Here is a 13,179-nt window from a genome sequence, read left to right on the forward strand (position 1 = left end):
GTGGAGCCCCAACATGACCCGGTAGAGAAGAACTTGCCCTCCCCTCTTTGATTGATAGTTCTTGTTGCCTGTCCCTTCTCTTGTCATTTAACAGAACTTTTTGGACTGCTGAAACAGGTTGTGTTCCGACCGCTGGTTGGTGGAGACATTTTGACTATATTCTGGACCTGCGTTGTCGCGTAATGCGTCATGACGCGCCGCGTTAGCGCACCCGGAAGTGCTCCGGTGCGCGAGGCGCAGCTTCCCAGAAACGATCCAGTGTGCGGCGCGCAGCGCATAACGTAAGCATAACAGGTCATGTGACTTGTTAATAAAACTTTTCATTGGTTCATTTTACTTTTGTTATTCTAATGATGAAAGGCTTGGTCATATGACCTAAAAATAACACTTTTGATTGCTTTCGAATATTTTTTTTTCCCAAATGATGAAAGCTCCACCTTTTTTTTTCTCACTCTGACTTGTAAAGCAAAGGATTCTTATCGATCACTTTATGTTGCAGGAGTGGAAAACACAACAGCCCTTGACCATTTATCCTTACTGCGTTCCTGCGTATTATACCTTTTAACCGTCATGTAATTGGACTGCTTTTTTTCACTTGCCTTTTACTGATTCGAAAACAGTGGCTATTATTCAAAACTTTACCAAAAAAGGTACTACTACCATGTTTTGTTTTAAAAACCTTTATTGTGAAAATGTCAGTATACAAATACGGGCCTATAACCACGTGGACCGGCCATGGAGCAAACTGGAATCGTATATGATGAGGGGACATTTACACTGTAGAAGAACGTAACGGGCGACCCATTAGGTTGCAAGAACTAAGGTGTCTAACATTTGCGTAATCGGTGGACGTACATTTTATAATTAAAGTACGACAGGGCCAGTTACAATAAAATTATATAGATATACATTTGCGGGCAAGTACCATGGGTGACGTTAATTCGAACTTTCAATAGTACAGTAATCAATAACACATCAGAACTTAATATCAATAGGGATGTCCAAATGTTCAATCAATTCTCGTCCCGCCGCCATGTGCTTCAAAACTGCATACGTATCTTGTGATATCAAGGTTGGGCAACCAGTACACAACAAGGAGTTACGAGTCCCATTTATACCGGCGCCATTTTGGGCGAGGCCGGGCAGGTCCAGGATATAGTCAAAATGTCTCCACCAACCAGCGGTCGGACCAGAACCCCTTTCGGCAGTCCAAAAAGGTTCCGTTAAATGACAACAGAAGAAATAGGCAACAAGAACAATCAGTCAAAAGAGGGGACGCTTTCGTGAATGGGGCCCATGCCCTAGCAGGCAAGCGTCCGAGTTCCAAGGTGTCACAGGGCCATTTTAGTGAACCAGGCCCAAATCCAAAGAGCTGGCCACCATTTTGAGAGTCCTGTTGCAGCCGGCTATCGCTGCACCATAAGAGTAGCGGCAATTCAGCTAGATGGCGGGTGAGTCACTGTACCGCAAGAGCGGGCGGAACTCAGCTGGAAGGCGAGTGAAACGCTAGGAGGCGCCCCACTGCAAATGAGGTGCCTCCACCTGGGGAGGAGGGAGAGGCCCGTTTGCGCCGCCTTCCCCCTCCCCCCCCGGGCACCCCACGCCGTCTTTCGGCGCAGCATTGTAGGATGGCCACACCAGTGAAACTTGCTGGACACCACCTCGGTGCCATCCGGATCTCGGCGCGTTCGAGTCACTGTACCGCAAGAGCGGGCGGAACTCAGCTGGATGGAGGGTGAGGCACTGTGCCGCAAGAGCGGGCAGAACTCAGCTGGAAGGCGAGTGAAACGCTAAGAGGCGCCCCACTGCAGATGAGGTGCCTTCACCTGGGGAGGCGGGAGAGGCCCGTTTACGCCGCCTCCCCCCCCCCCCCTTGGCACCCCACGCCGTCTTTCGGCGCAGCATTGTAGGATGGCCACACCAGTAAAACTTGCTGGACACCACCTCGGTGCATCCGGATCTCAGCGCGTTGTGCTGCCTTCGGCCTATTCGCACATCGGTCCGCTACTAACGCCGCCTCACAGTCCAACGGATTTTGTAGGCTTTTTATAGCCCAAAGCCGCATAACAGGTCATGTGACTTGTTTATAAAACTTTTCATTGGTTCATTTTACTTTTGGTTTCCTAATGATGAAATGCTTGATCATATGACCTAAAAATAACACTTTTCATTGGATTAAAACATTTTTTTTCCCAAACGATGAAAGCCCCACCTTTTTTTTTCGCACTCGGCAATCCAAAAAGGTTCCGTTAGATGACAACAGAGCGGACAGGCAACAAGAACCATCAGTCAAAAGAGGGGAGGGCAAGTTCTTCCCTACCGGGTCACGTTGAGGCTCCACCGGAAGTCATCGAATTGATAGTCTACAGTGTTTCTGGATGTTTCAGACTGAAGCTGGCGTCAGCATGAGAGCACCACCATCTTTTAGCTCCGTCGTGGCCATTCCGCAAGCAATCATGGCAGCCGCTCCCCACAGAAGCCTGCGGGAGTCGGGGGCCCCAAGACTTTTGTAGAATCCTCAAGGCTGAGGGGACGCTTTCGAGAATGGGGCCCAAGCCCTAGCAGACAAGCGTCCGAGTTCCAAGGTGTCCCAGGGCCATTTTAGTGGACCAGGCCCAAATCCGCAGAGCCGGCCGCCATTTTAAGAGTCCTGTGGCAGCCGCCTATCGCTGCACCGCAAGAGTGGGCGCAATTCAACTAGATGGTGAGCGAGACGCTGTATCCGCAAGAGCGGGCGCAACTCAACTGGATGGTGGGCGAGACGCTGTAGCCGCAAGAGCGGGCGGTAAACAGCTGAATGGCGGATGAGGCACAGTGCAGCAAAAGCGGGCGGAAAACTGCTGAATGGCAACTGAAACGCTAAAGGGGCGCCCCATTGCAGCAGAGGAGCCTCCACCTGGGGAGGCCCGTTCACGCCGCCTCCCCCCCCCCCGGGGCGCCCCATGCCGTTTTTCGGATTGTAGGGTGCCAAGACCAGTGCGGCAAGTAAAGGACATCACCTGGGTGCCGTCCAGATCTCAGCGCGTTGTGCTGCCTTCGGACTATTCGCACAACAGACCGCTACTGACGCCATCTCACAGCAGCCCATTGTTGCTTTGTTTTAAATTTTTATTTTAACGTGTTTACTTTGTTGGAGCGTTGTATATATTTATAAGTTATTAAAGTGTTATAATCCTACTACTTTGTTGGAGTGCTATATATTTTTAATGTGACACATAATTGTGAAGACTTTGATGGACAAAAAGGCATCCCTGGAATCTTCCGCTTCAGGCTCGGTCCCACACACCCTCACAGTGAGAATCCCCTCCCCAATCACAATACAGGATCGTTATCAGATAATAGGAACGCGTGTGGTGTGACGGATCTCATGGGTCGGGGGCCTTGATCTACTGTAACTCCTTTGAAGAGGGGTGATTCTTTACAGTTGGGGCCATAAACTACATCCACAGGGCTAGGTGATAGCCTGGGACCGGCCTGGACAATTGGACACAGAGGAAGAGGAGTGTCGGAGGGTGCGGTAGTGAATAGGGTGAAAGGGAGGTGTTGGGCGTGCACAGGGTGTGATTCTCAGTGAAGAGCAGCGCAGATGGGGGGAGGTTTATGGCCCATGCATGAGAGAGAGAGCGAGGGTGGCCAGTGCGTGGGGGAGATGCTTGCGAGGGTGGGGAGCCATGCTGAGGATCGGCGGCGTGCAGAGAGTGGGTCTGGTCAAGGCATCTAAAATGGCTGCCGTGCACGACAAAAGTGTGGCATTGGAAAAAAGGCAAGATGGCGCAGACAATGTTTATCAATACGGATTAATTTATAACAATTATTTTTAACAATATATTTACTCGCAGTGACAAAATGGCGGTCAACACTTCCTGATTTCCTTCGAATCGTACGTTAACAGACGTCACGCAGCAAAAAAATAAAAATCCGCTCACGCGCAGCCGCTGGAATACATGTATCAACATATATGAGCATCCTCAGCCACCCTCAGAAAACATAGGGGGTCAGGATACGTCTCCCTTACCCCCAGAGGGTGCGGTAGTGAATAGGGTTAAAGGGAGGTGTCGGGCGGGCACAGGGTGTGATTCTCAGGGAAGAGCAGCGCAGATGGGGGGAGGTTTATGGCCCATGCATGAGAGAGAGAGCGGGGGTGACCAGTGCGTGGAGGAGATGCTTGCGAGGGTGGGGAGCCATGCTGAGGATCGGCGGCGTGCAGAGAGTGGGTCGGGTGAAGGCATCTAAAATGGCTGCCGTGCACGACAAAAGTGTGGCATTGGAAAAAAGGCAAAATGGCGCAGACAATGTTTATCAATACGGATTAATTTATAACAATTATTTTTAACAATATATTTACTCGTAGTGACAAAATGGCGGTCAACACTTCCTGATTTCCTTCGAATAGAACGTTAACAGACGTCACGCAGCAAAAAAATAAAAATCCGCTCACGCGCAGCCGCTGGAAGACATGTATCAACATATATGAGCATCCTCAGCCACCCTCAGAAAACATAGGGGGTCAGGATACGTCTCCCGTACCCCCTTATACCCATTTCTCACATTATTTTTCCTCCATCTTGTAATTTAATTAAAACGAAACACAAAATGGCGAATTCCCGTTTCGCTACCGGTTCGCGAACCGGGAAGCGCTTCTACCGCGAAAAATCAATTTTTTTTTATTTGCCCCACGGGACCCTTTAATAACTCCAACATCATTCCTAGGGGGTCAAGATGGGTCTACCTTGCCCCCTTTCATTAAATTCCCCCTTCGTTTTTCTCCTCCTCTTGTCTCTTGATCCTACCGAGAGACAAGATGGCGGCCGTTCCAGACTGTTTAGATTGTTGACAGACACCGGAGAGCCAATCGGCTTCGCTTCGCAAAGTTCCGTAACGCGAAAAGTACGCGAACCGGATCGCTACCCGGGACGCTGTCACAGATATATCTGTTTTTTAAAACGTTAATTTCTCAAAATCCACTGGAGCACATATATTGAGACCCAGCAAAGGCACATCGGGCTAACAGTCCCTACAATTTTGCCAAGTTTCGTGCAAATCCATTCAGCCGTTCGAGCTAAAAGTGAGGCCAAACGCCCTATGGAAAAATGAATGGGAAAAACGCGTTTTGGGACCCCCCTTTTTTCTCGGCCCCCCCTAGACGAAAGCCCCCCAAATTTTCAGGGGCTGCTAAGAAACAAAATGTGCCATTTTCCTGAAAATTTCAGCCGATTCCGTCCTTAAACGCCAAAGTTATTAGACATAGAATTTTCAAAAGTCCCATAGAGAAAAAATCCTAACTATATATACCTACTGGCTATCGCCAGTGTGTTATATATATATATATATATATATATATATATATATATATATATATATATATATATATATATATATATACATATATATATATATATCAAACCACAAAGAGGTCCAAACTGAAGACGAACACTAACAGCCGGTGCTCTGCGCAAGGGTCGGACCCAGACCCGCATTTCATTCACTATTTTCCAAAAGACGCGTTTCAACCTCCACAGCTTTGATCACGTGATCAAAGCTGTGGAGGCTGAAATGCGTCGGTTGAGCTTTAGTTAATAAACCACTTGAATACTACAACTTCCCTTGAGTGCCACGTCTTTTGGAAAATAAATAAATATAAATGTCCAAACTCACTGCTCATGCGATCCTCAGCCTGGCAACGCTGATGCCGTGGATGGTATCAGTCACCATACAATGTGTCTTCCACTGTTTCCGTTCACCTTCGTGTTTGGTTCCCAGGAAAAAACGGCACACCAGGTAAGTCCAGCACAAGAAAAACTTTATTGTGCACTTAACAACTAAAGACGACGCGTTTCGGCGTGTAGCCTTTATCAAGATATATATATATATACATACATACATAAATATATCATCAAGGTAATTATATTTGCATTTAGATATGGAAGATCTTGTCTCACTTTTCAAAATAACATTTTGGTAGGTACCAGGATAATTTCTATTCAATATTCAGGATCAATACCATACAGTTAACATTGCTGATTATGTATGAAGCATTGTCAGGCCCCTTAGCGAGTGGTAAAAAACTGTCATATTCAAGATACCACTGATTTTTACAACAAGGTCTCTACCATGTCCACCACATCCTCCTTCTTAAAGTGAGTTTTGTGTGATGAACATGGAGCAAGCAGAAATGGAGCAGGCAAAGCAGTGGGGAGGGAGGCGGGCAGATCATCATCATACACAGCATCTTGCATTGTTGATCAAGCTAGATGGTGGTTTGTTTCAAAATATGAAGCTCTCTAAAAAGGTGTGTACTACATGCACAATAAAAACACAATTATTCCAAAACAATTTTCAAACATGAATGCAAATTCAAACACTGCTCATCATAAAGGGCATACAAATCTTGCAATGCTACATGTGATTACAGAACATGCAGGAGTGTGGTCAGAGGATACACAGGGTCTAATTTAGAGTTTGGCAGACAGGGTACTCCATCACATATGTGATGGAGTACCCATTCCACCAAACTCTTGGTCTGTCTCATCTCATTTATAGATGGGCGAACCCTTAGATTTCTGTCGACAAGTCCCTCTTAGGTTCACTATTGGAAAGCTTCTGTCAACAGTTAGACAGAGTATGGGCTGTCGGTGAAAGAGTATTACAGTGCTGGTCCTATTTTGGGTAGAAGGTCAGATGTCCTTTTTATTCTGTCTGACAGACAAAAAATAATAATGACCCTCTCATACACTCGAAGAAAACTTACAGGCTGCAGGATCAATAGTTCTTTCTTTTTCAGACATAAACTCTCATTTTGGGAGTTTGTTTTTTAAATAAACTGTTAAAAGTTTGGTTGAAGTCCATCAAAATCAAGAGCGGTGATGCACCAAACTTTCTGGACCTTGAAGAGAACTGCCATAATGGCAGTTCTATTTAGCAAACTAAGATCACCATTTTGCTGACAGTCACCTCTAAATAAGGCAGAAAGTAGTCCATCAGGGTGGCAGAGTTAATGCAGTCCACCACCCTGACAGATGGTACTTCATCCACCAAGGTCTTAGTCAGGCCCACAGTTCTCAAAACACCGCTGAGCACGTGAACTATATCTTTCTATGCGCATGCACTTTCTCAAGTCCTAAGAATAAAACATGTTTCTCTGAGGATGAAGCCTTTCACATCCCCACGAACCCTGGGCATGATCCAGTCCCCTGCCCATCCTAAAATAAGTTGCAGACCATTTCAAGAGTAGGTATGGGTCTTATAGGGGGTTGTGAATGTCCACAAAGGAAAGCTTTTTGGGCATTCTTAAATATACAAGGCAAACCAAACCTTGAAAAGCCCACTTTCCACCTAATGCACAGATTTAGACCAGCAAATATCTAAGAACTAGTGGTGGAGATCTCTGTTGTAGTAAATCCATATACACCTGCCAGGAATCTTTGTGTGAACCGCTGGCAGACATAGATAGAATTTTAAGTTTATAACTGAAATGACTTTGCAATTTGAGCTATCATTCTTTATTACATGTAGGATGGAAAAAATACTAAACAATTAGGGTGCAAATATCATTGCAATTCTTGTCTTAGCATGACATGATAAATTGAAAGAATGAAAGACATGCATTCATGAGTTTCAGTTTAAGAATTTTATTGGGCAATCGGAAGAAATTGCTGTTGATAACTTTATCTTAGAAATAGTTTAGCATTCCCATTAGAGAGAAAGCATTTTTAACTCTATATCAAGAACACTAAAAATCAACCAATCCCACTTTTCCCATTTTCCACAAACATATCTGAAGATACTAAATAATGTCAGCTCTTCTCAAATAAAGTGCATAGATTGGCTGGCAATACATCCCCCTCTGATGGCCCTTTACAATATGTTTTGACACTCCACTTTAGGAAATCAGGTGTTAGCTGCTATTCTTTAAGTTTGACACTGATAAAAAAAGGATCAACTTTTAAAATACTAATTTGCCGGATCCCGCTGTAATTGTGACTGAGAATTATCTGTAATACTATGCCACATGCTAGTAAGTGACTCCTTCAACTTATCCTTCACCTTCTGGCCAATCAACACATAAAGAATGGGGTTCAGGCAGCTGTTGATAGACGCTATGCAAGAGACCAGAGGCATAACGGAAATCAGGCTGTGCATGTGCTGCAGATCCATTTGTTGTGCAGCTTTCATTATCATAATCTGGGCCACCGTCATGGGCATCCATGAGAGAAAGTATGCCGCCACCATTGTTAGAATGACCACATAAAGTCTAGTGAATCTCCCTGCCTTCCCTGATTGAGACTCTTGAACTTTGAAGATGACAAGGATGTTAGAAGAGACAATAATGGCCAATGGGACGAAGATGCCAATAACAAGCAATGGAATAAGAATTATCTCCATTGATGAAAGCATCTGATGCCACTTGACTGCCTGGCTGGCATTGGTGCAGTTCTGCAGGGACTTTTGCCAGTCGTCATTCTGGCAGTCTTGTTGGTTAAAAGGAAGCTCCGGAAAGATCAACTCAGCATTACTTGAAACCAGTGAATTAAAAACTGTCTGACCAATTGAAAATATATCCTCAACAACTAGGATACCATCACTTTTGTTGCCATTGATCATCCTCTCAAATGCACTGTAATTTCTGTCCTCTGTTGTGACTTCTAAGTAAAAAGAGCTTAGGTGATCTTCATTAGATTCTGAAAGGTTTGACATGTCAAATGTACTTGATATAGGTATTTTCTCCATCTCTGTTCTACACTTTGAAGAATTTATTAAGAGATTGTTAGCATTAAACATTTCCTCTCCATAGAAGGCCAGGTCACACTGCTGCCCATCAGGGTGTTGTGTCACCTTGCTATGCAGCAGTATAGGCACACTCAGCACCACAGTGATTATCCAGAGGGCTGTACAGATGTAGAAGTAAAGGTGCCTAGAAGCGTGCTCACGATGCCAGAGAGGCAATACCACAGAGATGCACCGGTCAATACTGAGAGCTGTCAGAATGAAAATGCTGGCATACATGTTCACAGTGGATACAAAGTGATGGGTCTTGCACAGGAAGGTACCGAAAGGCCATTTCTCCAAGAACAGGGAGGTCAGCCAAAGGGGTAAACAGAGGAGAAAGCCAAAATCAGCCACTGCCAAGTTTAAGAACCATAAGTTGGTTTTCACGTTCTTCATTCTGAATGCAGTCAACCAAATCACAAGTCCATTACCAAACAGGCCAATAGCGCAGGTGACAGTGGAAAGGATGACGCTGGTGAACCATATTCCTTCATGGATGCCAGTCCTTTGTTTCAGAAAATCACTTTTGGAAAAGTTCCTTAAATTCCATAAATATCTGCAGAGTAGTTCTAGCACCTGTAACAAAACCGTAAATCAATGGAAAAGTGCATGAGATAAAACCTGAGTGATGTTTAAATCTCCAGTCTCTTATAACTGTTAACCACACATCAGTAAAGATTTGCCAATTATCTTAAGCTCTTATACAAATTTATTTTTGGCACCACACATGTTTCGGCATAGAGATATTCAATGTATCATTGTGCACATAGAAATATCACAATTTATAGTCCTGATCACTCCTAACAAATGCAGGGGCATATTTAGAAGCCCCTATCGCCATAGGAATGTCACTTTTAACAACGTTCCTCTGGTGATAGCAGCTTTGCTTTATTTAGAAGGCAGCGTTAAGCCACATAACATGGCTTAATGCTGCCTTGTAAATAAGGCACCCTTTCATGCTATAATTAGTGTTAAAAGAGTGGGCAATGGGTGTTGCGGTGGGCGTTCTGCCGCAACACCCATTGTCCCTTCCTACACATAAACAATCATTAAAAAAATTGACGATGTGCAATATCTAGTGTGCTGCACAATACAGCACACATAGAAATTTCAAATCGGCATTTGTGATTGTTTATGTGCAGTAAGGGACACCTTCCAGCACATAAACAATCATTCCTGTAACATAGGCACCCTTGCACAAGGGTGCCTGCACTGACATTAGTTAGCTTAATTTAGCGCCAAAGCTAGGGAAAATGCAGGGATGTGCCGTACCTTTGCAACATTTTCGGAATTTCAGTGCGTGGCGTTATAATTTTGTGCTATACGCCACGCTCCGCCATTCCCTTGTAAATATGTCCCGCAGTATCTCCATAGCCCGCTATGATTCCATGTGAGTTTGTGGCTTCTTGATAATATTTCAAGCTGTTCCAGAAAGAAAATAGTGCTTTTGACCAAAACTAAACATATCTAACTAACACTGTGCTAATCACATGAGTGTTAAACAAATAGTTCTCTCCAAAACGTATATAGATGAGAAAAAGCCAAAACACTGATCATGTAATTCTCCTCAGCAATTACAAAAACAACTCTTAGGTTTTAAATAGAAGCTTTAGGTAACATCTGTCTCAAAGAAATTCAGCTTTAGTGCAGTATTCCTTGTGTGCTGATGAATTATCTATACACATTAGTGATTTGAAAGTAAAAAAATTGAGCTGAGTTCCGTGTGGGTTTTCATCAAATGAAGGATACCGTGCATCTAAGGCAAACATGTTACATGCCAAATTCTATACGCCGTAAACTTCCATGTGCATAAGAATATTGTCTTGCACAGCGTAGTTTTCATGATATCTACAGGTACATGATAGCAGTGAGGAATTCAGCAAAACATGTCATGTAAACAGAGAGCAGTATGGTTATTATTAAACTGTAAACTGACACGGAGTCCCCAGTAAAATGCTTAGATTGCATTTTAAGAACAAATTACTGTTTATTTCACATGCGTACTATTTATCAAGTCTATCCATGGTTGTAGTAGAACTTTAATATCCATGGAATGATGTTACAGACATTGTGATAGATCCTCACACCCCTTCCTGCTTAAGTCTCAACCTTTCTGATAAATGCTCACTCTTCCTGATTGATAGATTCTCACACCCCTTCCTGCTCAAGTCTCAACCTTTCTGATAAATGCTCACTCTTCCTGATTGATAGATCCTCACACCCCTTACTGCTTAAGTCTCACCCTTTCTGACACATGCTCACTCTTCCTGATTGATAGATCCTCACACCCCTTCCTGCTCAAGTCTCAACCTTTCTGATAAATGCTCACTCTTCCTGATTGATAGATCCTCACACCCCTTCCTGCTTAAGTCTCACCCTTTCTGACACATGCTCACTCTTCCTGATTGATAGATCCTCACACCCCTTCCTGCTTAAGTCTCACCCTTTCTGATAAATGCCCACCCTTCCTGATTCCACACCCTTACCAGTGGATATCTTGCGGTGAACGTTACCAACAAATTAAGGAATGAAACCCTCACACTGAGGCCAGCATGCTAGAGGGAATTAGCACTCTTCCCCAACCTTGCCATTTTCAGAAGAGTGCCTACCCACCCGCAACTAGCATTTTGTCCAAGATTTACTAAGACTTTGCATTGTCCTTGCATCATGCAAGGCAGCCAAGGCAATACAAAGACTTAAGTAAGGCACTTTTCGCTGCCTTGCATGTCTTGTAAATGCTGTGGTTTGTGCTGTATTACATTTGATAGTGCTAGTCATTCCATGGGTAGATCATGGCCATTTCCCGGGCATCCACACATGGAATTGAGCTCAATCCAAAAGTTACTTAGGGGCATATTAACAAGCAATAGCGATAATTATCGCTATTGCTTAGTTAGAGCCAAAAATTTACCGCTGAGCTGCAGCGATTTTTATCGCAGATAAACCTTGGTATTACCAAGGTTTATCGCAAATGCGATAAAAATCGGCAGCAATGCATGAATATCGCTGAAAAGTCAGCGATATTCATGCATTACCGAGCTAATGCTCTTAGCCATGTTATCCACCTCCCATTGGATAACATGGCTAAGAACTGCTCAGGGCAGGTGTTAGCTTTTGGAGATATTCGCGCTTAGCGCGATTATCTCCAAAAGTTGGTAATAGGAGATAGCGATGTTAGCGACTGTTTCCAGGCGCTAACATCTTGGCACGCCCACTTTGCATGTCATTAGTGATAAATATCACTGACAAACAAAGTGGGGCCCAAGATGGTCGCTATCTCCTACTAGCTGTCGCTAACTGGTGTTAGCGACAGCTAGGTAATAGGGAGATAATTTTATCTCCGCTTTCTTGGCTTTTAAAGCCAAGAAAGCGGAGATAAACCCCCTTGATAATATGCCCCTAAAATCAGTAAACCTGGGACTGAGGCAAAAGGGTATGTCACTGCAACCATGGCATACACGGAGAAAAATGGTAATTTATCCTTATTTCCTCCTGCTATGGATTCTGCATCACACATTGAGAGGAAAAAGCCTCTTAGGATTGTTTTTAGTGCAGGAAGGTCTCCTTTTCTGCACATCAACAAGGCTGCCTGTAACTCAGGCAAACGTGCTGAATGGTGCAAGGGTGTCTGCAATGAAACTGGGCAGCCTGAAGAGAGCTGAAAATCATCATATCTTAGCAGATATGGCACTGTTTAGCTCTTCGAATCACACAATGTAGTGCAGCAACTTTGCTTGCTACCCACCACTGCAAGAACTTTTAGGAAATATGTCCCTTTGTTTCTAGATTACAACAAATTACAAGTAAGAGTTTTTATCGGAGGCCAAGCTCTACCAGACAATCTGTCTCTCTTTGGAAAATATTTGTGAGTTAAGCCTATATTGCTGAGGGAAACATATATAATTGAAGTCACTGAGTTTCAAGGGTCCTGAGGCCGAGCAACTTATGTGCCTTTAGCCCAGCGCTGCATCTTGCAAAAAGGGCACTGGGGGACCACTCAAAGGGTTTAGCCTTCCCCAATACAGCACTTCATTACACAATCGAGGTAGCACCAGGGACAAAGGGTGCTCTCCAATCCCCCACTTTCCTGTAGATCAACCCACAATGTACTGCTGATGATGGAATACCGTCTTCCATAGGGGGGCCATAAAGCATCAAACTTTTTGTAGAGAAAAAGCTCATATGTTTTTCCTCCCTACCTTCCATGGGCTCTTAAGAGAAAAGGGCCAGTTGTAAGTAGAACTGGTTGCAAAATACTGTTCGTAATTTGTGACCAGAATTTTTGTAGCCATTTCTTGATTTTGCTAATCAACCTATGTATTTATAGGTCGGTTCACAAAAAAAGATTCTAGTTCGTCTAAATTTGCCCTACATCAACTAACATTTTTTAAGAGTAGGCAGTCGTCCTTGGGA

At 44.2% G+C, this 13,179-nt stretch overlaps 1 protein-coding gene across 1 annotated transcript; it reads right to left on the reverse strand.

Moving 5' to 3' along the window:
* Nucleotides 1-7,545: 7,545 nt before the first annotated feature.
* On the reverse strand, nucleotides 7,546-9,100 carry LOC147705918 (C3a anaphylatoxin chemotactic receptor-like). The gene has a single exon (XM_086928996.1). The coding sequence runs from the start codon at nucleotides 9,001-9,003 to the stop codon at nucleotides 7,951-7,953; it is 1,053 nt and encodes a 350-aa protein (XP_086785122.1). The 5' UTR covers nucleotides 9,004-9,100; the 3' UTR covers nucleotides 7,546-7,950.
* Nucleotides 9,101-13,179: the final 4,079 nt, after the last annotated feature.

This window comes from Lissotriton vulgaris, chromosome 7, assembly GCF_964263255.1.
Source record: "Lissotriton vulgaris chromosome 7, aLisVul1.2, whole genome shotgun sequence".
NCBI lineage: Eukaryota > Metazoa > Chordata > Amphibia > Caudata > Salamandridae > Lissotriton > Lissotriton vulgaris.

Excerpts from the sequence above, each read along its gene's own strand:
- LOC147705918 (XM_086928996.1), bottom strand. The coding sequence starts at position 9,003 with ATGTATGCCAGCATTTTCATTCTGACAGCTCTCAGTATTGACCGGTGC.